This window comes from Hesperophylax consimilis, chromosome 23 (assembly GCF_061612785.1).
Source record: "Hesperophylax consimilis isolate HC1 chromosome 23, BYU_Hcon_1.0, whole genome shotgun sequence".
NCBI lineage: Eukaryota > Metazoa > Arthropoda > Insecta > Trichoptera > Limnephilidae > Hesperophylax > Hesperophylax consimilis.
The window spans coordinates 28,390,678-28,418,647 of NC_142858.1; the positions used below are offsets into that span (position 1 = coordinate 28,390,678).

Here is a 27,970-nt window from a genome sequence, read left to right on the forward strand (position 1 = left end):
ACTTCACCTCAATCTTTACACATCTGCCCTGATGATGGACACGGTAATTGGATGAGTTGGCTAAAGGAGGAAGCGCAACATGGCATATTACCCCAAAAATAAATTGCTATAAAGTATTCATGTTTTTCATTTCCAGAGTAAACTCTGCAGCCATCAGAAAATCATATAAGAATATAGAGAATTTTATAAGCGATTGATGTCCTCACAACAAGTGTTTGAAGAAACGGCAAGAAGTGGAATCATTTCTCATCTGCTCTTTATCACATAAAATGCTCACATTATCGTCATCAAACGAACTGTCTTGCGCAATACCAAATCTTTCAAATATTGCTTTAATATTTTAGGTAAGTATATAATATGTTTTGAGTATCTGTAAACCGGTTTAATAATATTATGTTTAAGGTTATTTATAGCATTGTTTTTCATTAATTAGGACTGTTGTAGCTTTTAAACCTAAATACATTTTTTTTATAAACAAGTGTGAGCAAGTTTAAAATGTTACGCTTTTTTATTGTGTTGTCTTGCAGTAATAAAAGTGAAACTTGTTTTTAAAGTTAGTTGCTGGGCTTGAATGGGGCTAAATGAGATTATTTTAAAAGAAACCGTCTCTGAAATTAAACAATAAGATGGTAAAATCTAGAACTAAGAATGAATCCATTGATATGGACACCTACGTGAGATTTACTTGTTTTGACATTGTCTTGGTCTGGAAGATCATTTTCACTCGCCAAATGATAATAAAGAAAACGTGAACCTAAAAGGCTCTGGACAGACCTATTCAAAAATAATTTGAAGCCGCAGAGTCAAGGGGAAGATGTATGAAAAATGTGAGAATCTACTTAATTTTTTTAATGACATGTCCCATTCCCTGTCACTTCAAATATTCAAAAACAATCATAAACCATTACGAATTAAAACAGTTTATTTTATATCACTTTGCATATAAATAATTTCAAAAGTTTGTCATACAAGATGGCTGCCAGAAAATTTCCCCTAACCCTAGATTTGGCTTCAACGTCATTCATACAAAATTGCACTAATGCTCTGTCCGGGGCCTTTTGGGTTCGTCAAAGAAAATCATAATATATATTTAACACTATAGTACTAGAAAGAACAACATTTTTTATTATGTAATATCATGCAATCAATCAATTATTAGATTGCTTATTTGGAAATAAATAAATTATCTAGTATTTTCTTATCAGTGTAATGAATAAAAACAAATCCTTGACAATACATAATATCGACGTCATATCGTACAGTATAACATGACAACGATACGTTATATATATATATATATATATATTTTCCCGTCTTCTGATTAATATTATTATGTATTTCTTTAGTAAAGATAGAATATGTACAAAAACTGATATTTCTCAATAGATAATGTATTATGTATATCATTTCACATAGAATCTAAACTGAAATCCACTACAACCCATCATTTTGACAAACTGAATTTTAATATTGTTTTCAACTCGTTTTTCAAGAATATATAATTTTTATTGTCCTAGAATCCTCTGCAGCCATAAATAATTTATGAAATGGTACACAAATATAAAATCATATAGACGTATGTATTTGACATATCTTTTAAATGTTAACAAGCAAGGGTTTGTCAGGTTCTTAGGATAAAGTTAGTGGTATAATAGATTAAGAGACGTAAGTTAAGAAAATAACAAGGAAGAAGAAGACCAAATAAAACTGCATCAACTGAGAAGAATTGAATGTATAGTTAATTTGACAGGTGAAATGTAATTTCTATCAATTCATCACAAACTGAATTATTAAGTAACCATCATGCCATATCTCTCATTGTATTTGTATTACTTTAGAATTCATTTGTTACTCAACCCTTTGCGATCTCAGTTCTACCGCAGACAGTTTTCTCTTGTCTTTCATTTGACAATGCCATGCCTCACTACAGTAAATGGTCAGTGTCAGAATCATTGAGGTCTATAGATAGAGTTTATATTCCTTGCAAAATCAGTGTAAAATATTTTTCCCGTGAGGGAAGTAGGAAGGGGGTGTGGTGACTGTCGATGTCGTCCGAATCCTTCCGACTGCCCACGAAATCAACAAAGCTCTCCTTGAGTTTTTTAACATTAAAAAGCCAATTTATATAACTACTGATTATGGTAAACCCCTATTTACTGATGAAAGGTTATACCATTGCGTTCCCTATCTTTTCCACTACAACTTGTACAATATCTCAGAGTGCTGTGCCCGACAAGCGCTTGAACACCAATGCTGGCTCTATTTATATACCTCAATGGTCAAAACTCTGTTTGACAATTTGCATTGTATTCATATGATTAAGGTCTTAAGATTGGTGCAGTTTTTATTTGGCCCCTATGTATAATATACATAATATGAACAATCTCGGTGAGTCCAACAACAGAGCAAACAACTGGTTGATTCATGAATGCTGTATGTGAATTACATATAAAACGTAAGAACATGTATGTCACCATTGCAATGATCTTCAAAGTCCAGAAATATTCCAGATGACTGTGCATGTTGAAGTCTTGCAACCCAAATTTCCGAGATTGTACAACACCGAAGAATAAATAATTTATTTTTTACAGGTACAAAACTTTGCTTGATTACTTTATAGTGTAATAATTTGTGAGATGAAAAGTGTTTAAATTGATTTATATACTAACGTACATAATACGTTTAAGATTAGTATAATCAATCAAAAATATTTTTTCACTATCTTCATGACTGTTGTAATCAGAATAAAGTTACAAATCAAAAATTGGTTTTAAAATTTTCTAAATAATTTCAATTCAAGTATTAGTACCTATAAATAGCTCTGGCAATTGCACTGTAATGAAATGGAATAATATGATTTATTATTGTTATTCATAAGTACCCATTAGGATTTTAGAATTTAAGACCACCTTATATTATATAGATGTTGCATATCTCAAACCAAAAAATAACTAACTTTTCCAATATATTCAATCAAATTTGATTTTCTATGCTAGAATTGTATTTCACTTCCACCCGAATAAAATAATAATTTTCACTGATAAACTCTGGATATTTTAAGTAATTTAAAATGTAATAACTAATTTATATAAAATAAATATTAATTAGAATATTTCCTGAAGAGCGGGCAGCCAAATGTGTAACGATTTAGTAAAAAAAAACATTTAGAATGATTAATTATGTGCTTGAATGTTGAATGCTTTATTTTAATTAATGTTGAGTCTCTTTCAGTAATTATGGTTCTTTGTTTTCTTTCCAATATTCAAGAAAGTTCACATTATGTTCTTCGTGAATCAATTAAGAAATATCACAATAAGGCAGCCTCTCTAACATATTTATATATTGTCATCATATAAGTAAGATACCAATTAACACTTTTTACTAAAACTTCACTGTCCTAGAACCTTCTGTGCTGTAAATATTAATATTTTATGTTGAGCTTGTTTATATTATTTAAGAATGTGTCCACTGTCCTTGTGTCTATTTAGAGATATATTTTATTTCATTAGGTAGCAATAAAAATTGAAATACTCAAAAGTCCAACATTCTATACTACTTCATTCCCTACTTTTCAAACTTTTGGATGGTCATAAAATATTATTTTAAAACTTACATACAATCATCGATGTCAGGGGAAAGCAATAAGCCACCAGATGTCCAGTTTGCTATTGTCATGTATATGGGTATAGAGGGAACCGCTCCAGTAAAACTGCTGTGGGCCCACAGTATACCTATCAAATTGAAATTTTCAGAGAATGTTTTTGTGATTTATTTTTTGAGAATCCATCGAACACTGAAAACCAATATATAATAAGGAAGTTGAGTCCATTTTTTTTATTTTTTTTTATCAATGTTCGCATTCAAACTTAAATACTATATATATTTTTTTTTTCTAAAGTCTGTTTTCATAATTAAATTAATTGAAAGTTTAAATTTTACTGAGCCCGCCAAAACGAGCGGAATCCGAGCGTTAAGAGGCGGGGTGTGGGTGTGACGTCATTCAAACTGTGAGAACCACGTCGCTTAAACATTTTGTATGGATAAAAATTTAATTCTTCAATAAGGAATTCCAGTAATTTTTTTACCAATGTTAACCGTCTATTAGAATTAATGTTATTAAAAAAAAAAAAGAAAATTGATTAAGATTTCATAGTTAAATTAATATTTTGAGTTAGAATATTTGCTTTTCCCGCCCGGCACGGTATTGAAGACGCTATTTGTTGACCGCCGCGCAGAAAAGTAAGACCAAAAGTAAAATAACGGTTTACAGCCCAGTTCACTGTGAGACTTTTCTGCGCGGAGGCCTGAAGTGTAATCACATGTAATGTGACATGTATAATTATAAAAACTTCTAAGCGATGCAATAAACAACATATTATTATAAAGCACTATACGAATATGTATCTTTAGAAATCCATTTTATAAAATAATAACAACAAATACCTACATAAATATTTGACAATAGATGGGAGCTATTTTTTTCACATAGATCCTATTGACAAAGGGGTTTCTCCGGGAATGCAGCTGGTTTTCAGCAGTGCCTTATTATATGGTAAACAAAAGATGAAATATTTAAAAGCCATCACCACATTATAATATACATTATAATGAGTAGAGAATAATTATCATGTCATGCGAAATCAATAAATATACCTGCACAAAACTAGTGGTTATGGCGAAATGTCAGATGGGTAGATATGCAATGATTATTATACTGTAAAAATGTATTATATTTATCGTAACGTACAAATGAACACAATTAATAATTTGATATACTTACTTGGAAGCTTTAACTCCACGACCGGCTGTGATTTGGCCCAAATAAACGTTTGGCCTATACACCTCTCTCATCTAAACCGACCATCTCTCATATAATAGAAAGAGATTGCGGTGATCCGTTGTGCGTACAAGCCACGACACATGTGACGTCAGAATTCTTTCAACCAATCGTGGAGCGTATTCAGTTTATTGCTATTTAATGCTTTTTCAAGAACGTTTAACTAATTCTAAGAATAATAATATAGAAATATATTTATATATTTAGAATCGATATTTTTTGATCTACATGAACATATTTTTTATAAGTCAAAATATTTTTCACTCAACTTCCTTATTTCAAAATTTTCAACAAGGTGTAACCATAGACATATGAATATTAGTAGACCTGCCCTAAGAGATTAAAAGCGTATTATCCCCACTCCCCATACCGGTTCCATTGAGCCGGCTGGGCTCGCATATGGCCTCAAGTGAAATTTGAAAACGTGACGTCATCATTCTTGTGCGAACTATGGTCGAGGCATCATCGGTTCATTTTACGAAATAACACGGCAAAATGTTGACTTGTGATATGAAAACTTGTAAAAATAGATGTGAAAAAGAGAATAAACCCAATTGTCGTATTACATTCCATAAGTAAGCATTATTTTACTTTATTTTAAGCTTATTCACACCGTATTATATGGATCAGTTTTAGAAACATATACTATCACATCACAATGTAGCGATTCTCAAGTGTGCTCATCGTTGTTTACTGGGGTAGGTAAATTATGAGACATTTGTAAAAGTGTCTTAACTAAATACTCTGAAACTACCTACGACTCTGAAAATAGAAGCTGCCTTACTTTGCCGAATTTGGACTTCGGAAATTAATTCATAACGTGGCGAGTAATTTGCGCTCCCATGTAGAAATGTCTATTCATTCAAAAGCAGATTTTACTTTTAAGAACTAAATGGTGATATTATAATGCGAGATGCCTATTTACTGTCAGATTGATTTATTGACGAATCAGAGTCAGCCTTACTCCCTTCGTTCTTCAACAGTTGATTTTACCCCTCGCCATTATCTTCTCGTCTATTAATTCCTATGTCTGTGGGTGTAACCCTTAAAATTATGAAAAATACTAATAACATAAAAAAATTTAAAAAATGTATACATCCGTAAATAATTTTTTTCGTAACAAATATTTTCATAACAGGTCCATTAATGAAATAGTGCTTGCAGAGTAATTAAATTACACCGAATTTTATTTGTTTATATGTCAATTTGTAGCAGTATCTTTAAGATGTTTTTAGAATATACCAACACCTAAAACACAAAGTAATAATATGTTATTATTACATTTAAGTAAATAAAATTTTAAAAAGAAAATACATACACACATTTTGTAAGAATATAATGTGTATCATATTGCTTAATATCACAACAATTTCGCTAGTCATAGTGGTTTACTCTCTGCAATAATGTCATACTTTTTTATTTATTAATTAACGCCCTTTTTCGGGGCTTTTACAAAGCAAGAAATAACAGAAAACATTAGGTTTAGAAAGCAAGGAATAACAGAAAACATTAGGTTTAGAACGCAAGGAATAACAGAAAACATTAGATTTGGAAAGCAAGGAATAACAAAAAACATTAGGTTTGATATTGGAAGCCGGGAAGGGACGTCAATAATCGTTTTATCACTGTTCTGTTTAGTTCGGGAACCCAATAATGATGACAAGGATTTCAGAATATATTTTTATTTTCAACACAGTTTTACATAATAGCCGAATATGGTTTGGACACCAATTACAATGTTTTAAAAATTGAGTGTCTTAACACCGATACAATGTGCAATCTCGTTAGATTGATCATAATTCTAGAGATGTACAAGTCAATGTTTTTAAAACAACATCCATACATATTCAGGATAAATAAATTTGTCTCACATTTATTGCAGATGAAGTTCTAGTACGGGATAGATTCAAGTCAAAACACATTAATCAAATAATTTCACAATAAATCTGATCTGAAAATCTTCAAGTTTTACCTTAAATCAGAAAAAAAAGTCATTAAGCTTACTGGCAGATTTGACCAAAATATGGCTTAAACTTAAAACAGAATCAACTTAGGAACTATGCGATGAACAAAATCATAATGTGATAAGTGAGATTATATTTAATAATTTTCACGATAAATCTGATAGTTCTAAGTTTTACCTAAAATCAGAAAAACTAGTCATGAAGCTCACTGGCAGATTGAAACCAAAATATGGCTTAAACATAAAACAGAATCAACTTAGGAACTATGAGATGAACAAAATCATAACATGATAATTGAGATTATATTTTGCGTCTTTAAGGTTATTTAAATTAAGACTACCATATAAAAATAAAATAATTCATCGAGACAATTTTTTTATAGTTAGTGATGAAACAAACGTTTTAAATTATTAGTTAGTGATGAAACAAATGTTTTAAATGATCCTAAAATGTAAAAAAATGCAAAAAATAATAATATGTCCAATAAGTGTTAAACACATCAATGTAAATATAAATTCTATATACATTTAAATAAACATTCAAGATTTGCCTTCTGGAACAATGTGCACTTGCAAGTCACTTATCTGAAGGACAGATTTAAAATGAGGATTAGGAATCCTAGATATTGTAATTGTTTAAACACTAGACTAATATTGGGAGGCAGGTGCACACGGATGCGCAAATGACAAAACATGAAATAATGTATCACAAAGGTCATGTACTTGGATGTAGGATTGGAACATCGAAAGCAACATATTTAACTTACTGTGCTGCAATAATTAGCTACAATGAATATTATTAGGTTTTGGATTGAGGAAGGGAAGTAGGAAATGGGGATTTTCACCAAAGTTTGTACATTGCTTTTTTGTCTTGTCCCACGATTTTTATTGGCTTTTTCATAGTTACATGTTGTGGAATGTTGGAAAATCATTAATTTTCTTGATTTAGTCAGATACTATGGTCGAACCTGTATATGTATATTGTTAATGAATTATTTAAATAAAAGGTACATAGTGTGTTTTTACCATGTCCCATTTTTGTGAAATTTTTAATGAAACAAAGTTTGATTTTGAAATGAATTTTAGGTGTGTAAGATTAATTTGGTAGTTTCTTAGCAAACCTAACAAATTTTTGAAAAATATACAGTTTTTATGTAAATTTCAACCAACATTGAAAAAAAAACACATTTAATATTTCTGGTATTGAATTTGTTAGCTCCTTTCCTTGACCATATTTATTTACTTTAACACACTTTTTGGGGCCTTTTATTTAAGAATATTTAAAATTATTAACAATTACATTACTATTGTAGATTTTTTTGTACATAACTGAACCCCAGCAACAATCTATTGTATTTATTAAGCGATAAATTTAAAATGTTCACTGAAGAATCCACACTATAACCAAATATGATTTAAGATTTTCACGGCCAAAAGTATTTTTGTTATTTGTTTTTGGGGTGTTATGCCGTGTTTCGCTAACTCCTTCTTTAGCAGGTCACGCATCTGGCTAAAGAAGGAGTTAGCGAAACACGGCATAACACCCCAAAAACAAATAACAAAAAAAACACACTATAACCGTTCATTAGTATTCTGGGCAGTAAAAAGTATGATTATTATGATTATACATATTATATATAGATATGATTATTATTACGGTAGTTAGTCCCAGAATTTCTCACAAAATTTCTCTGTAAAATAATCCTGGTAACTTCTGTTAAACTGGTATTGGTGGAAACTTAACCCTTGGGACCTTCTAAGACCCAAACAGTCCCAAATGCCGTGCGCGCATTATACTCTCCTAAGACCATATTTGTCCCAGAACGACCGCACATTATTAAAATGCATATATCTCTCTTCCTCTCATCTAAAAATTAATTATTTCTTTTATGTCAGAAAGAGAACGAAATAGTGCTTGTTATTGTCTTTGAAAAAATGGAAGCTTGTAGAAGGTTCGATCCGTGCAAATCAACAACGTCTCAAGGGTTAAAAATAAAACATAAAAGCAACAGAATGGAAAGTATAAAAAATTCTAAAACACAAGTACAAATTTTGGCGAAGACATAAACAGCCGATATACACATACAAACATAGCAACGTAGAACCGATATAGAAAAGTAGGATGAAAAGGTATCAAGATGTGGATAAAACATGGTGAAACTTATCCTCAGGTTACAAAATAAATAAAAATTAATGAAAAAATAAATAATAAAAATTATCATCATTTTACATGACCCGGTTCGCTCACGACCTACCGGCGAACTGATGGTGTTGAGATTACCCGCTTTTTGATTGGGTACTCTTATTACACATGGAAAAAATGTCTGAGTCGAGAAAAGAGAGATGCGTGACCTGCCTGCCGCTGGCCACCGTAGGTCAAATGTATTCAACACACCCTAGAATTAATCTTTGATTGGGGACTGTTGTATGCCGTAGGTAGGTGACAATAAATGAAAGCCTATTTTAGATTTCAGGTATCTACCATCTCGATTTGTCTGATGCGAGAATGAGATTCGAGATGCCCTATCTGCAAAATTCATATGTACATCCATGTGATGATCAAAGCTTTTTTTTAAAGTAAACCGATCGCTCATTGGTGGATCGTGAGCGAGTTACAATGAGGGGGTTGTATACAATCGACCCAGGACTACACTGGAAGCCATCAATGTTACTAATTAATTGGCACTTGTAACAAATTTCAAACATAAAGTACTGTGTAGTCAGTGAGGTTTGTATTACTTAATTTTGTTCATAACAACAGTAACCCAAAACCATCATGTGGATATGTTATGTGAGCTAGATTTAAACAAATAACAATCCCTCCTTCCTCCTACAGGAGGTTATTGGTTAAAAAAATATTCAGGAAGGCTGATATCAAAATCTGATATATTAAAATCTCCGAATGACCTATTCAATGATTAGAAAAATGCAATTTGAATACATTTATTACCGAGATACGTACAATTTTTTTTAAATGTTGACAAACACTTCTTTCCTAAGCACAATCGCTTACATTAGGAATGAATATTATATTATCATATCAATATAATTGATGATTGGTGATCATGATTGATTGTCATGATGATCATGATTTTTTCAAACAAATCAGAAAAAAAAAGTACTTGTAAATTAAACATCTTCCGATACCATTCATACAATCGCTATGTAAGTACATAACATATTGTTAAAGATGTTTGTTTGGTAACTAGGTATTTCAGAAGTGTGAACAAGTTAGTTTTCTGCTAAGTAAATACTAACGTGTATCTTTTCTGTTTCTAGGGATAAATTGGTACATATATATGGTATAAACTGAATCCCTTGAGCCAATTGATTGTTTTGTCTTACAGTATGTTTGTAGGTTCACTGCAATAAATTAAATTAATATATAAATAATATGCAGACAACGTCAATTTTCTATATGATAAAAAGTAACAGACCGATGTTCTACGACACAGGATAAATTTTTTAAACACAACATAATAACTACCTACATTTACATATATCGATCTTAGACAGAAGCAAAAGTAATGAATTTACACCAACGATTATTTAATTTCATAAAGCAATTAACTAGAGACTTACTTTCCTTGTTTATTTGAATGTTAATTTACACATAACTTAATTGTCTCCAGACTTCTTGAATTCAAATTTCTAGATATTTTACCGGATGACTCTAATATTATAACTCATTAAAAGGAAGGAAAATTTATAACTTCTTGATTCAAAATGATCCAACCAAAACATCATTCGCGCAATTGCTTGATATTATAACGATTGGAACCCCGCTAGTGAGTTGGCAGAATAATACATTATTTACTATGCTATAATAATATTGGAACAAACGTGTTGGCTTTAAACCGTTCAATTTCTGATTATTTCTCTTTCTATCTTGCCCATTAAATGGATTCTTATATAACATACCAACTTTAGTAAAACTATGACATTTAATAATTATCCCAGTTGAATATTCAAAGACTAACACACTCCAGCAAGAGTGTAGCCAAGAAACTTATTTCCAATAAAGAGCTAATACAATATACATAATATGTATACATAAAGAATATGAACAATTAAATCACAACAATTTTATATCCTGTTCATTTCTAGGTGAGTGTGGCAAATTATAAACTATGCACAAAACCGAATTGTGAATAAGGGAAAGGGTAATAACAACTCTTAGGTATCTCTTCTGTAAATAATAAGTCCTTCGGGCTTTGCACTAAACAGTGTTCAACACTTTCTGTCTAAATTTGAAATGTTTGTATGGGGTTTTGAATTTGAGTTGAAAATGACGTGAAATTGACAGGGGAATGAAGATTTATGCATCAGTATCTTCCTTTCCGATATGGATCATAGTTCAACCCAAATTGAATTCGGCGTTAGTAGTAGCAATTGTGCCACACCAACTTGGCCAAGGTCTTAATGTCGTCGCAAGGGTTGGGATGGTCGATGACCTCTTTCAGCAGGTCCCCACCTTTTTCCGCCTCTACCAGTGAGCAGTATTTTTCAGCTAGAAAACAAATATATACATTAGCTTTTAAAAATATAAGTGTGGTGGTACACCACTACGTCAATCTCCAAAGTACCACGCCATTATAGAAACATTCTAGAAAGTTCATCTGTTGTCTCTTCATCCTCGTTTGTTTGGCAATATCTGCCATAGCAACCAAAATGTTCGAGGAGTTTCGTCACCTTATAAAAGTGACATCGTGAAGGAACTCGACAGTCAGTCACAAATTAACAGTCCCCGAGTCATCAATCACCAATCTACTGCCACACGGACCTACCAAACCTACGCCCGGCTCTGCACGGATTATCATGGACTCTTCAGGATCATATCAGCGCCCTGGCCCCAGACATCATTCCTGGCCAGCGCTGACCTCTCGCGCCTAGACCCTGCAACCACTTTGCCGGTCTGCGCCTGGGCCCCGTGCCATCGTCGCCGGCCTGCATCTCCCGCACATCTGCCGACCAGTTCCATCTCACCTTCGGCTACCCTGTTCACACTGGAGTACCCGGAAGACTCTACATCTTCACCAGTGCTGAACGCATCCACGAGTCCGGTCACCACGATGTCAACTCACTGACCCGCGCTTCGACCACACCATCGCCACCATCGCTGTCTACACCTGGTGTTATCCTCATTGGTCCCAGTCATCTCCCAACTGCGCAATTCTACTGACTCGGAATAAACGCTGTGTCACAACAACTTATCAACTATTATTGTCTCGCTACCTGATCCCCAAGTAACTTATTCGCTCGTGGACAATAATGTGCAAATTTTCTCGTCATTTACAGCTTTTGGAGCTACTCGCCTAGCCACCAAGATATCAGCGTCAGCCTTGAAACACTAGAATGCCGATGACAGTGGTGCCATCTGCTTGCACTACATATTCACCAGTTACACTAAATAACGCTCATTCTTTCCCTCCTGCTTGCTCTGAGTAGTCTAACTCAATTCAGTTCATTGGTTAACCTAGTGTTACATACGAGGTTATAATATTACTATTTTCCATAAACCTTTTATAATACATTCTGTCAAACGTGCCGCGTTATGAGGTTGATTGCGTTGAAAAGTCCAATAACTTACTAACCAACAGGCTGTTAGCTGTAGGGATCGGCAGAGAGGATCGACCGCCACTCAATTCTATCTTGGCACACATTCCTTGCTGCATTCACATTATTACATTGTCTCATAAACTTCTCTTCTGTTATTCTGACTCTTTACAAGCCCGATAATCATCAATGTAAAGAAGGTTGTCCTGTTGTAGGTTTATTTTTTTAAACAAAAATTCAAAACATGAGGAAGTTGACGAAGGAAGAACTGTTTACAAGAGATTTTGAAAAATGACCCGAACCACTAGTAGAATTTTGATACTAGATGAAATTTTGCATACTTGACATTTAAAATAAGAGGAAAATACTGTTTTCATTTAATTTCGACAAACCCTGTATAAATCCCAGGCAATGCCGGGGATTTCAAATAGTATATAATAATAATTAAATAAAAAGTGTTTAATTTACGATAGACGGTGGTGAGATTGGCCAGCGCCCACAGGGCCCAGTACTGGCAGGCGGGCGTGTGGTAGGCGCCCAGCAGGCTCAGGATGGGCTGGAAGCTGCGGTAGTTAATGTTCCTTTTGGTCGACAGGCTCCAGCGCTTGATGGCGTCGTCCATTCGCTTTAGCACCTCACTACGTTCCGGCACACGTACGCGCCAAGCGGACGGCCCGTCTGACGCTAGGTGCGCCAGTACTCCCGCCGCATTGTAGCTCACCTGTCGCAAAATGATTACAGCAGCTTTTATTCAACAATATTATTCAATCATAATTCTGTGGTTTGCTTCTGTCAGTTTTTCGATATATACTTTTATGTGATTTTAATCCCAAAATTAGTTTATATTCCGAATTCTAAAAGAACCTTTCTGTTGTGAATGTTTCTTGATAAAAACAACACCGTCTTCACAACAAAATACTTTGTCTTTATTTAGAGTAGAAGCTCTTATGATTGGGAATGTGTGTAGGATGGCCTGGGGCCAATGTCCCCTACCTCACCTCAGTTCTGAAAGTGAAGGGGCGAACATATATATATATATTTTTTTAAATACATACATACATACAGATTTATAGAAGAAAAACATATGGTTCTAAAAACTGATCACAATAAAATATTTTCTATTTAACATAAATACCCAATTCGATAGAGAAAAAAGTTTCTCGTGTTTGAATTGGGGAGTAGTGCCATACAGTATACATAAGGTAAAGAAAAGAAAGAAAGTTTTTATTTATAACGTAAGAAATAAACAAATTTATATAGCATGATAACAAAAGTATAGATTAAAATAGAAAATAAAACATTTTTTAACTTATTTCCACTTTTTTATTTTACCACTACCGGTTTCATCCTATTATGGACATCTTCAGGCTGGCAATTGAAATTCTTTTGTTACAGAATTTAATTTAATTTAATTTAATTTCTGTAACAAAAGAATTTCAATTACCAGCCTGAAGATGTCCATAATAGGATGAAACCGGTAGTGGTAAAATAAAAAAGTGGAAATAAGTTAAAAAATGTTTTATTTTCTATTTTAATAATATATAATTCCACCAAGTATAACAGTATAATAAATAAAGTCATAAAAGTATAGATAATGAAATAGTCTTATATAGCAGTTACTAAATTAGATACACAGTAAATGTAAATAAATTTAAGAATATGGATGTCGTAAAATAAAAATAATATTATTATATTTCGTTTAATAAGTAGGTGGTAGGTGGTGAGTACATGGAGTTATTATATTCAGTTGGAATAAAGCAGGGCTGATAATATTTCAAGAGTAGGTACTGTGACGAATCATATTTCGTCACAAATAAATTTGAATTATAAACTGAGTGTGTCCCGCAGTGTGAGCCCAAAGACAAAGAAAGTGTTGACAGACAGACAGACTGTGGGGTAGAACGACAGGTCCTACGAGCTCAGGAAGCAATGACAACCCTAGTGAACTTTATTAAAGGGACCGAGTGACTTTTAACCCGGCGAGGCTGTGGTGGGTGTGACATACCCCACGCTTTACTTCAACGATCGTTTTGTTTTAAATTTTTGCTGTAACGGTTTGTCTCGCCGCATAGCTGGAGCTAAGGAGCTGCGGGAGGGGATAGTGGCGTGATCGCAGTGTTGCGCTAACCGGCGCTTGAGATATACGTGTGCAAACTCCTGTCGGGTACGTGATACCCCGCCACATAGTTGGTGGTTGTGTGGTTATTTCGGTAAAATTGAAAATTGTTTTTTTGGTTTATTAGCTTATTATTTGTTTTTTGTTTTAGTTTTTGGACGAAAATGAGTTTCGAAAGAGATCAAAGGCATCTTGAGTCCATGATAGAGCAGGTTTTCCAAGAATGTTCGGACGAGTCAAGCTCCGAACCCGAATCTGATCATTGCAGCGAACATAACCTAGGATCTGAGACAGAACAGGAGATTAGCGATCGAGAACAAGAGGTCAGTGAACTTGCACTAGATTTTAATGATTCTGACGATGATATCCCGCTGTCAGTTTTGAGAAATCGACGTTGTTCTTCTGTTCAAGTTCCTTATTATGAGTCCAAAGATGGTCAGAAATGGCTCGAAAAACCACCGCGGACTAATGTACGTACTTGCAGCGACAACATAATTTTCGAACGGCCTGTCGTAAAAGGAATTGCAAAGTTAGCTAAAACGGAAGTTGAATGTTGGAATATTCTTTTTACTGAACAAATGAAAACTTCTGTGTTGACATACACAAATAAAGAAATTATTAACCGGCAAACAAAGTGTAATGATCCTAAAAAAATGTACTATATGAAAGAGACAACAGCTTCGGAATTCGACGCTTTTGTCGGTTTGCTATATATTGCTGGACTCAATAGATCTAGTCGCCAGAGCCTCAGAGATTTGTGGAGAACGGATGGTACAGGTGTTGATATTTTTGGCACAACTATGTCCCTACAAAGATTTTACTTCGTGTAAAACTGTGTACGTTTTGATGATAAATCGACAAGGGACGAGCGAAAGAAAACTGATAACTTAACTCAATCAGAATGCTTGTTGACCAATTTGTTGATAGCTGCCAGCAAGCTTATATTCCTCATGAATATATGACCATTGACGAAATGTTGTTAGCCTTTAGAGGGAAGTGCGGATTTCGCGTATACATTCCGAGCAAACCTGCTAAGTATGGACTAAAAATCCAAGCTCTTGTAGATGCAAAATCTTTCTACACATTCAATTTAGAAGTTTATGCAGGGAAACAACCCAGTGGACCTTATGCAGTTAGCAACAAACCGTTTGATCTTGTGGAAAGACTTGTTCAGCCCATATCACAGTCCAACCGCAACCTGACATTAGACAACTGGTTTACTAGTCACGAATTAATGCTACATCTACTGGCTAACCATAGGCTTACATCTACAGGAACAGTTCGAAAGAACAAAAAATGCATTCCGTCCGCTTTATTGAAAACTGGAAAAGAACCACGAAGCTCATTGTTCTGTTTCCAGAAGGACATTACATTAGTGTCCTACACCCCGAAAAAGAATAAAGTGGTTATAGCTATGTCCACTTTACACCATGATGATAGAATTGATGAGATCACGGGAGATAAAAAGAAGCCTGAAATTATAACATTTTATAATGGTACAAAAGCAGGAGTAGATGTTGTCGATGAACTCTGCGCTACTTACGATGTTTCGCGTAACAGCAAGCGGTGGCCTATGACCATCTTTTATGGGATACTAAACATAGCTGCTTCAAACGCAACTATTATTTTTCAGGAAAACAAAAATGAAAACATAAAGCGAACAGAGTTTATCCGTAATCTAGGGTTAGCTCTGGTGTATGAACATTTACGATTACGGAAAGACCAAAAAAACATTCCAGTCTATATTCGAAAAAGGATCTGTTCGCAAATTAATGAAGAACCAAGTCGTTCACTTCAGAATAGTACTGGGCGATATACGAGATGTGCTGATTGTCCAAGGAAAAAAGATCGAAAGACAAAGCACTCTTGCTCAACATGTGGGAAGGCCATATGTATAGAGCATGCAAAATTTTCCTGCAAAAATTGTTGTGATGATGACCCTAGTTCCTAAGCTGTTCCAAAGTATTATGATAGTTTTTTATTTCTAATTCAAAGACTGATGTTTTTTCCTTAATTTAGTAGTTGTTGTTTAAAGTAAAATTTTGTTTTTGTTTATTTTAGAGGTTTATTAAGATAAGGCCTATTTTTGATTAAAAAAAACTCAGTTTCTTATATTTTCCTAAATAATAATAAAAAAATTAGGTAATTATTTACCTACGACTACCGTTTGAGAAAATATTCCGTACATGTTAGGTTAGGTTGGATTAGGTAGAATTAAATCACAAACCAGTCTATACAAACCTAGCGTAGCCCACAAACTACTTGAAAACTGGGATATAACTCTAAAGGGGACGCGAGCAGGCGTTATTAAAGGGGCAATTTTTTGTAGTAGTAAAAACGGTAGTCGTAGGTAAATATTTACCAAAAATTATTAAAATATTAAAGTTTTTTCATTAAAAGCTGTTTATTGTTTATATTAATATCACAAAACATAAGATTAGAACTTAATTTATCGATATTATGATATTTATGGCCAATTTAATAAGTGGGCATGTCAAACCCCACCACATACTCATTGTTACATTTTGCCACCACAGCCTCGCCGGGTTAAAGAATTGAGGTAAAATGGGAGATAGCACAATGGTTCTATGGCCTAAGTGCTCACGGGAACTATACGTAAACCGTCTCCACTCAATAAAAAAAAAAAAATTAAAAAAAGATACTAACTATCTAAAAGAACTATCGGGGTACATGTGGTTGTTTTATTCGATGTAATAAAAATCGAATAAAACAACCACATAAATCATTTTAAAAAGCGCGCTTTTGAGAACATGTTTTCACTCGAGATAAATTTGGAACATTATGGAGAGCGATCACTTAAGACGTTTTGCAAACTTGCCATAATATGCCAAAAATCGGTCAATTGGATAAATCTAGACAAAAATATACATATTATGTGGTAAAGACTAACATAGAATTTTTTTCTCCCTTTTGAACTATATTTATAGACCACGAACCGCCACTCTATAAGAAACCAAGCTTTGAATATAGATTGCTTTGAATATAGATTACTTTACACAGTTTTTCTGTCATTATTCTTGGCAATAAAATGTAGAGTAAAGTGGTAACGAGTATAAAAAGATTAGAGTAAAATAATACATAAATAAAAGGCGCATTGGGTATTAATGGTATCGGATATGTAACTATACAGCATTATCCATGATCTACAGTCCTCTTAGAACTCCGTTGTCACCTCACTTTCGGATTCATGCTTTGTTTATGAGAAAGAGGGAGAGGTTACAACAGAGCCATTAGTTTAGTGGTATGCCTATGCCATAGACATCCAAGATAATAGACTTGCCTCAACATAAAATCTGAGCATCATTTATTTCCACGAGCTGGAGGCAAACCATGTGACAATATTTTTGGTAACAGGAGGGTTCAATAGGTTCAGGAGGGTTGAATAAACTAGAGCATCTTATCTAATATTTATTGCATATAATAAACATAATATTTTTTATATATAATAAACTATGATATCAGTTGACTGCCGAAGAGTACACATTGAAATAATCAGATCCTGCACAGAAAAGTAAAGTTCACTAAAATAAGGCAAAGGTTTGCAGCGCAGTCCATTGTGGGACTTTTCTGCGCAGGGTCGAAATGTTAGTTTTTAACTGACTGTCTACAAAATGGGATTGGGTAGCAACGCAAAGTGAGTGAGGTGTGTAAATTATAACACACTTGTAAACTAAATAGTGTTTCAAAATATTCGATTTTGGATACAAGCCTGAACTTTTGTTCACCCGATTTGGAATTTGTAGTCAATTTTTTTACGCAGCCAGCCATTGTGAAAAAGACTAGTAATTCGGAAGAATTCGAAGAAAATTTATTTTCGACAAATAAATTGTGATAATTCAATGACGAGTTGTCTGTATAATGTCAGATTCATTTATTGAAAAATCACCTCCCTGCTCCACGCACTTGGTTAGTTCCACTTTCCTTGATGGGCTGGTATATGAATTTGGATGTCTATGGCCTGTACCCGAGCGACTCATACGTTATGTTCGACAATAAATCTTTTATTTTTATATAATCTATTTTTCTGTTCATTGTATCAGTTAAAATCATCCATGCAGGGCAGTTTGAATAAATAATGAAGATTTATAAATTATAAATAATTTTTATTAACAAAAACTTAAACATGCCGCTGGCGAGATTCGGACGTACAAAACATTAAAATGTGTCTTGTTTACCTCTTTTTTATCCGGCCTGACCTTGTCTATGAACCCTCCATATAGCATGAGGTACCACTGGAGTAGACGTCCATAATTCGCTGGTCGCTGCATGTTCAATTTTTCATTAATATAATATTGAGGTAAGCATTCGATATTACTTGCTCAAGGAATTAGTTACAAACATTTTATGCTTTTATATAGTTTATAATTTTATTGTGAACTATCTAAGTAAGTGGGAAAAGTTTTAGTCGCCCCAACAGGGCGGGCAATATGCCGATGAGAAAAAAGTGCAGCGCCCCAATCTTGGCGCCAGGTATGCCGATGGGTTAACTAATATTTATAAGAATACAATGGCTAAAGTGAATAAACAAACTGATTTTTCATAATTTCATAATTAAATGAATCATGTAACCAAGGCGTGCCTGTATAACACTTTTTCAAATTATTTCCATAAATTTTTGTTTGTGTATGTTATATGCTTTTCCTGCTATATTAGAAAATATTTGAGTTATTTCTCTATTGAGACAGGAGCGTAGCACACTTCATAACGAAATGAAAATATCACTAAATCAAATTCAGCATTCTTTGACGTGTCGCTGTGAAGAAATAGACCATGAATTGTTTTTAAATTAAAAAACCTTTTAAACACAACAAAGTATAATAATTACCTCAATGCCATCGGAAGTGCTCTCCAAAAGCTCGGAGAAAACCTGCAGCAGTTGAGTATCCATGAAGACGGGGCGAAGATGGGCTACTTCTGCTACATTCCCCAAAAGGCCCATCATGTTCCGAAGGAGCTCTTCTTTGCCGGGGAAGCGCTATAACAAGAAACAAATTATTATCACACAGAAACTACACTCGGTGTCACAAAAACCGCACCTACTGTCAATATCTTATGAGACAATAAAGCGATTGTCTTTTTCGGATGTGCAGCGTCGTCGCCCTGATCCTCACCTCCGGATGAAGCCACCAGTCTCTTGAAACCGTTGGAAAACATGTTGAATAGCAATACGGCTTAAGTTTAGTTGCCGAGCAACATCACACGGTCAAATCCGTGATTGAAGTAGTGCCACAACTTGAGCGGCTACGTCAGCAGTTGTGACTATTTGAAGGGGTTGTTTTCTAGAGCACTATATTCACTTGTGTCCTCCTCAAGGTTCGGATAGTAAATGACCTGCATTTGACTTAAACTGCTCCTTTTATAGCCCAGGAAGTTGACGCAACATTTTTTTAACGTCACATACTCGGAAAATTTGAATCGTTTATGAAATGAAACTGTTGTCTGATAAGAGGTTGTTAAATATGCTTTTAATTGATTTCACTATTATTTGGGTTAGATGTATTGCCACGGGGAAACTTACGCTTGAATCTTATCTTCGAAGATGTGCATTATATGAGAATTTACAAATTGCAAATGAGTACTTACTTCGAGACAAGTCAGGAAGAAATACAATCCATTATCGTCCAGGAATCGTTTGCAGTTGTCCGGAGTCTCGTCAGTAACATTCCACATCGTGCTCCAAGCTACTTCCAGAACATCATCACATATACGTCTCTCCAAGCGATCAGCAATTAGAACCAGCATTTTCTGGAAACACATAACGTTAAAATATGGAAAACCTATTTTTCACGACTTGATATATGTACACACCTACATACATCCTAGCCAAAACTTCCCATAGATAATATTATAAAAAATAATTTAACATTATATACATATAACGCAATATTCACTTTCGCAATTAAAATCCAACAATATTTTCTTTTCATATCATCAAATAATAGTAATTAATTTTTGGGTTATCATGCCAATATAGAAAAAAAATCTCAAATCATATCAGTCAACAAATTAATCACCAGAAAGCATGTCGCGGGGCATTCCAAGACATGATAAGAGATGTGGACTTGCAAAACCTGCTATGGATTTGTCTACTGTTTTGAAACGTTTGGAACACATTTAACATTTCTTCAAAATAACAATATTTTACGCTTACTGCTGTTCAAATCCAATGATTCTACCGAGATTTTGCCGTTTATCACATATTTTTAGATTCTATAAATTTGGCAGATTATGACAAGCGATCGCTCAAAAGCGTTTTTGCAAATTTACCGTAATATGCCGAAAATCGCTCAAGTGGATATGCAGCAAAAAATTAATGTGCATTCTTTTATGTTCAAGGTGTTCAAAACAGTTTTTAGCGAGTATCTCAAAATCAACTAAAAATTCCACTGCAGTTTTGCAACTCCACGACACACATGGATCTTGAGATGTTGATTTAGGTTAGGGTGATTTAAATTTTCCCACATTTGATGTCCATTAAATCGACGATCGGCACCATTTTGAATTTTTTTGTTCTTTCGGCCCATTTTAGCTTTTGATCAGATTGTGATAACCTGTCAATTAAAACAATAATATTACTATACTTGGTGGCTGATTACAATGATCATCCATTTAATGATCAACAAATTTAAGTTAGAAATACCCCAACCGTAGTTTTATCGCGCAATTTATTTACACCACTTTAAATTAAAGACGTTGATAGAACAATGATGAATGCGATCTTTCCACTTTCATAACTGTTCTCCAGTAAAGCATTGTTCCTTCCACCCAGTGGTGTTTATTTGTTTTTTTTTTTTTTTTTAATAATTAAACAGTTTACAATGTACAATAATATTTGCTAACAATAATGATATATAAAAATTAGTTTTCACAATTTTTTTTTTTTGAATTTTTTGATGTTACTCTTTTATGGAAGCAGACGCTTGTGTAAAAGAGTTGCTGAGTATCGAGATGAACATTATTTATGTAAGTATTCTTATCAATAATTGGAGTTAAGAACATTAAAAATATAAATGTATATCAACAATGTACAATTTAACGATTTATAATGTTACATTATTTAATTGACTAATTTCGTTATTTTGATTTTTTTACATTGAAGTGTTCTTTGATCGCTTTGAGTAAGGTTTTATTGTATTTTTATTGTAATCATTAAATCTTGTTATTATGCTGCAATATGAATGTTTTATGCAATACTCTTCATTGTAATACTTCTTCAATCTACGCAATCGCCAGCAAATTAAACAAAACAATACAAAATTATCGCTGTGTATGTGTATAGGCAGTAAGAACTAGGTTAGTTTATGTAAAAAATAGAATGTTGCTATACCGAAATAGCCCCACTATCGCCCAGGAACTGTTTCTGCCGTCCATCGACTTGGCACGCTAGCGAGTTGAGCAGGTAGATGGCAATGCGTTGTACAAAGCCCTCCTGACTTGAGTCTGCCACGCCGTGAAGTAACACGGTGACAATACGTTTATATTCAAACATCTAAAGGAAAAACATACCTTGCATTAGTACAAAATATAACATTACATCATTAAGAATAATTATTATTAATAGTAGCAGATAACAATAAGAAACTTCAATACAAAATATTATTGTGACTTGTAAAATTCAGATATAACAACAAACGTCGATTTTGAACAATATATATATGCGGTTATTTGTGCAATCATTAATTAATCGATTTTAAAAAATGATCATGGAGATAGTCCACTTGTTTGCAATGTCATTGTGGAGAGAATGACAAATTATTATTGTGATGTAGTCTGCTTTAAAATCGTATGTAGCTCCTTCATACTTCAAATCAGCACGTTTTCATGTAAATTTACTTAAAAATAATACTGGCATTTAAGTTTTTAAAAAAATAAGTTCTGGAGTTCCTTATTGCAACACGAATAAATTTAAATTTAAAAAAAAACCAACTGAATGTTCCTTATTACAAAAATACAACGAAACTAATGCGATTAGTTTGGTCCAGACAGTGTACGAGGCAGTCCTATCTACTAAAACATGGACAAAATAAAGTGTATGAAATCTATTTACTAATCTATTTAATATAATCCGACCCTTCCATAAATGTTCAACTATTGCTTGATGCTTGTTTGCTTTTGTGTAGCTCTTTTGACGCAAGCCGCTCGTTGCCTGGACGAAGCTATTATGACATGAATTTATATATATATTTGACTAGTAGTCATGTTATAATGCGGTACTAACCACGTCGGTGGGGATCTTGAATTGACACAGAGTCAGGCAACCATTCCTCATCATCGTGTCATCATCCATGTGCGTTTCCATGCCGTTTAGAAGGGCAGAAACTATCCTTTGCTTCATTTCAATAGGCAGGCTAGACTTCTCTTTCCCTTTCACAATATAGAACAGGGTTGCGCTGAAAATCAAATGTGGAAAAATGGCAAGAACGTTTAAGACATAATATATATATTACCTATGTACTCACATAACTCTCTCATTAATCCGTCACCTTAAAAACTGGGCAAATGTCCAATTAGTAAAAGCGGAAAATTATATTGCCGTGGTAACTATGTGTTTTTAGTTACCGCGGCAGAATAGGGCATACAAAACAAAATATGTTGAAATTATAACAGGTATGATGTAAAAACAAATTAATATCGTTATCAATCTTTCCTAAAATTTGAATGCACTGTGAAGCAATGCAAAATCATGTGTTCTTTTTGTTTAAAAAATTGAAATGCTTTAATTTAATACTGCAAGTAGAACACATCTTGGACCACAAAAGTCTTATTTTATAAGCCTAGAAAAATAAAAAATAAATTATTATAATTGCCTATAAAAACTATTTTAAAGGGCAAAATGTCCTACTTACTTTTATTGTAAATGTGGCAAACTAAGTTCTTTCGAAAATTATCAGAAAAGATTTTAAAATTTGTGCCCGAATTTCATAAAATAAAATATAAATGCTTATTGGAACATAAATCAAAACAGGTGGCTGGAATTAAGGCGAAGTTTGATGCCAAATCACTATTTTGATTAATCTTTATAACGAATTGATGTACATTATGAATACCAAAAAATATGCATTAGATAAATTGAAGGTTTTTCTATCGCTTCACTTGAGTAGAATACAAATAAAAAAATAAATTACTCAATAAAAAATATAAATGCAAACTACTAAAAAAAAATTTTTTTCAATAGATATGTATGAACAAGTAAAGGAAACAACTTTAAAAAATACAGTATTATAGCCAAGATTATCTGTGAAAGTTTCACTTGATTAACTTTTTTGCTTTCTTATAAAATTATTTACAAAATAAATAAAATCCAGTTTTTTTGCTTGAAATCGAACGTTTATAGACCCCTTTTGTCAAGCGATTTTAATGCCTATTACCTAAGATATAAGGTATACCAAGAATATACATATTTTTGGCTTAGAGCTTCCTCTTAAGCAGAATTTCAACCTTATCGCCATCTACATAAGGACTGCGTGATTTTGCACGATTCCGAATGTTCCACTGTGGTGCAAAAACTTAAGGTTTACTGTAAATGTTTACACTTGAGAGACTCCATTTTGTAAGCTTATTCAAACAAAAAACGTGGCAGAATGAAACAAACAGAAACACATGCGACAGTTGCTAGAATACACAGAGGACTAACAAGATGTCATAAAACAACAATAATTAACCCTAGTGACTGGAAAAACGGTCAGCAAATGCTAGCAAAAAGACAGTATAATAACTGAGTACATATATAAGAGTAAGATAACCCAACCAGTCGGAGTACAAAGGCTTAAATCTAGGCACGCGGTGGACTACTTAATTTGACATAATACATGAATACCAGCGAATTATAGAGCTTGATTGAGTGCTTTCAACTAATAAAAATAACAGCGTATTATATTAGTTGTCGGACAATCAAGCAGCGAATTACTGAGATAGTCCAATACAATATCAGAAAGTTGCTTACAGCTTGACTCGGATAACTTTGGATCAGTGGCCACTTATGGTGGAGTGCCACCATAGCTGTTATAATAATAATATTGTGGATACCTTAATAACACAAATTTGTAGAATAAAACAAATTAAATTGGAGGTAGCTGATACTGGAATCTTTCGGATCTTTTGAATCGGGTCTTTTTATTGATTTTCAGACCATGAATGCCAAAACTTTAGAACGATGGCAGATCACTTTTTATAGAGATCCCCATTTGAATCATTATAACCATTGAATAATAAAAACACAAGGCATCCTTAGTTCCTTTTCTGAATGCCTGCAAACCTATGCATTAAACCACAATAATAGAACAATGATGAGTAAGTATGCAATAAAGTCAAACCTTCCAGAAATCTGAATATGTTTTTCTGCAAGGTGCGTTTCCATGGATTCGAGAACAACACATAGAGATTTGGGCACGCTGGGATGTTTATCATTCTCATTACGGAACAAATGATACAAATCATTAAGCACACGTGTGAGGAATTCTGGTCGCTTCATGTACGCAATTGAAGCGGTCATTATTTGACTTTCATTGGCATGTCCAGTAATCTGTAAGGAAATGTTAATAGTTATAATCATGTCAAAGGTTGCAACTTACATTCATATCATGATTTAAGATTCTTTCGGCCAAAAATATTATGATGATTGATTTTTGGGGTAATAAGCCGTGTTGCACTTCCTCGTACTTTCTCTTTCGGACAGCCTTGCTGAGTTCATCATCAGGGCTGAAGTGTAAGGGGTAGCAGTGCTGGATCTGCCATATTATGTTCATACATAATAAATTGAATAGGCGCAACGGTATTTAGCGAGTGCTAGGTATTGTGGAACTAACCCTAATGTTGTAAAAAGTGAATATATTTATGTAGAAGTTGTACCGCATTGCCGTTGTTTAAAAAAAAATTAACATTAACCACATTTTTTTAAAGAGGAGACGGTTGAAGAAAGGTGAGCACTTGTCATTGGATATGTAGCTATGTATTCTGGCTCTACAATGTATCTTCCCAGGAATCTGAGCCTAGTTCCCAACAGGGCGGAACATTGGCGCCAAAGGTGAAGTGGAGGATCTTCATCCTATTCACATTTCCTGCATTTGTTGGTGTTTTCCACTCCGAACAACTGCATGTGTCTCCTGAGATAGCAGTGTCCCGTTAGTAGTCCTACCAGTTCCCTCAGTGAGTGCACTGTCCATATTGAGTAGTTGTCTGGTTCGCCTTGGGTCTAGTCCATTCCAGATATCGTTTCACATTCCTTCCAGTGCCACAATTATTATAAATCCTTGGCTAAAGGAGAAGGATGTGCAAAATGACATACTACCCCAAACATCGTAATAATTTTGATAAATAAATAAGCAGGTCTAAAATGAATAAATAAAGAAAGAGAAAAATTGTTACTTTAATAGCAGGGATGTCGTGCCGGCAACATGCGGCGTGTTGGGTGCCGTAGAGCCCGAGGAATTCCAAGGGGCGCGCGATGCGACTCGCCAGCCCGGGCACGTCGCAACCTCCCTCGGCCACCCCCGTTCCAGCCAAGTTAGTGCCTGATATATCCAAAGATTCCAACTCTGGCAAGCTCTCCACAATACGAGTCAACACTTGATTAGGGCAATCGTACCGTCCGCCTTCATATCGGCATTGTGACAAGTCCAGTGTGTGTAGTTTCTTAAGAGAACATATCCAATCAAATAGTTCATGGAGTTTGGGCACGTTATACAGTATCAGAGTAGACAGGTTTTTCAGAGGACTCATGGTGTGCAAATTAAACAGGTAGAGACATTCCGATAGGTCGAGGTGTGTCAGGGTGGGCAGTAGCTCCAGGCGCAGATTTGGACAAGGCTGCTGGTGCAGAATCAGTCGACGTAACCGAGGCGCTCGAAACGCAAACCCGCGCTTGTCCCACTCCGCTGCCCATTCGTTGAAGAAGTTCACGTTGCCGCCCACGTGCAGGGACACCAGTTTGGAGGAGCGATGAGAGATTTCCTCGAGGGATGCGAGACTCAGGTTCTCACACTTGGTAAGGGTAACAGATTGAAGGTTGTGTCTTATAAGTAACTTGAATCCCGCGTCCGTTACTACACTCCCGTCTAGATGGACAGTCTTTATCCTGGTTTTCAATCTGTCTTTGAAGATATTGATAAATTTGTCTGACACTGCATAACTTTTTTGATACATCTCGAGAAGCCTTTCACATATTTCGCGGGGAAGAATGATATCTTCCTTTAATCTTAGTGGAGAATTGATTATGTCAGTCCGTACATGACATATTATTGATGGGTCATGAACGATTTGTGTCAAGCATATGTCGTAGAGTGATTTAGGTGTATTTTGATTACGATGTTTTTTCTGCATTTCTACGAAGATGCGATCATCCTCGTCAAACATCATTTTGGCTAAGTGATACAATAATATTATTATTGTACCACCGAATGTGTCACTGTGACGCAGTAGTTCCACGGCACACCAACCAAGTTAGTGACCCAGCTAAAATAAAACAGTTACATATTACAAAAAAAAACACTTGAAACTGATATTACACGAAGAACGTGATCAAAAATATGTTTCAGTTTTCAGAAAACTCAAAGGAACTAAAATGAAGAGTTCGATCATGGTTTGATCTGTTTGTCAAAATTTTGCAGTTCAGTGTTGCCCCTGCAATAAATAGTTGCCAGTAATAAATAATACAGATCGTCTGTACCTACCGCAAAATCAATATAGTACCTACCTGGTGATTTATTTACCAATATAATATATTACTAGCATTTTTTTCATATTTTCATCAGGGAAGCTGTTTGAAAACCTCAACGGATCTTTTTGAAAATAACAGAAGATATCACTTCCGTTTGCAATAATCCTAAACTGTTCAGTCATAAAAATATTATGAGGACTATTTTTATTCGGTAACTGGTTAACTCAACAAAATGACAATACTCCTTTAAAAATTGACATAAAGTCATGAAAAGTAATGTAACAAAAACTAGGTTAATTAGGTTATGTAAGTAAGGTTTATAAATTAGTTTTTTCATCGATTTTAATGACTTTATTACACTTTTTAAAGGTATCTTGAGTTGTCATTGTTGTCAGTTATAGTGGAACCGTTAAAACCTAAAAATATGGGATACACGGAAAAATCTAGGTGGATTCATTGTCTTTATTCAATTTCAATTCAATTCAATTAGTTTATTCCTTTAAAAACATTACATTTTATTTCGTTTTTAAGTACATTTATAAAATGGAATTACATAATAAGTAAGCGGTGTATCAACTATACCAGCATCAGTAGAGCTTGCCTTTTAAAGGCAGCTTCACCTTCAGCTAAATATGTCGATATCCGAATTGATTCTGTTCAACAGCAAGACTGCTCTCCCCATCGGCATGACCATTGGCAAATTAGAGGTGAGGCGTATTTATCGTACCCAGTAAAAGTACCGGGTATTTCTATGCGATACTTTGTACTTGTGACAGATCTCTAAAATACCTGGTTCCAAAATACTCATGAGTATTTTATACC

At 34.1% G+C, this 27,970-nt stretch overlaps 2 protein-coding genes across 2 annotated transcripts in view; one reads left to right on the forward strand and one right to left on the reverse strand.

Annotated features, from left to right (window-relative positions):
• Positions 1-1,848, forward strand: part of ltl (leucine-rich repeat-containing larval translucida) — a 96,745-nt gene extending 94,897 nt beyond the window's left edge. The window contains exon 9 of the mRNA XM_089646094.1: positions 137-1,848. Coding sequence (XP_089502220.1) covers positions 137-141 — 5 coding nt within the window. The 3' untranslated portion in view covers positions 142-1,848. The remainder of the gene's footprint in view (positions 1-136) is intronic.
• A 4,335-nt stretch (positions 1,849-6,183) lies between these two features.
• LOC149412527 (protein zer-1 homolog) lies at positions 6,184-27,090 on the reverse strand. Its single transcript, XM_089645785.1, has 8 exons — positions 25,858-27,090; positions 24,807-25,015; positions 22,712-22,883; positions 21,821-21,982; positions 20,077-20,238; positions 19,319-19,468; positions 12,825-13,077; positions 6,184-11,310 (listed from the first exon to the last, which is right to left on the reverse strand). Exons 1-8 carry the CDS (start codon positions 26,845-26,847, stop codon positions 11,180-11,182), a joined length of 2,229 nt encoding a protein of 742 aa, XP_089501911.1. The 5' UTR covers positions 26,848-27,090; the 3' UTR covers positions 6,184-11,179.
• Between the last annotated feature and the right edge of the window lie 880 nt (positions 27,091-27,970).

Excerpts from the sequence above, each read along its gene's own strand:
- LOC149412527 (XM_089645785.1), bottom strand. The coding sequence starts at position 26,847 with ATGATGTTTGACGAGGATGATCGCATCTTCGTAGAAATGCAGAAAAAA. Across the intron at positions 25,016-25,857 it reads ACGACATCCCTGCTATTAAA|ATTACTGGACATGCCAATGA; the intron begins GTAACAATTTTT and ends ATTTCCTTACAG. Across the intron at positions 20,239-21,820 it reads GCGATAGTGGGGCTATTTCG|AAAATGCTGGTTCTAATTGC; the intron begins GTATAGCAACAT and ends ATGTGTTTCCAG.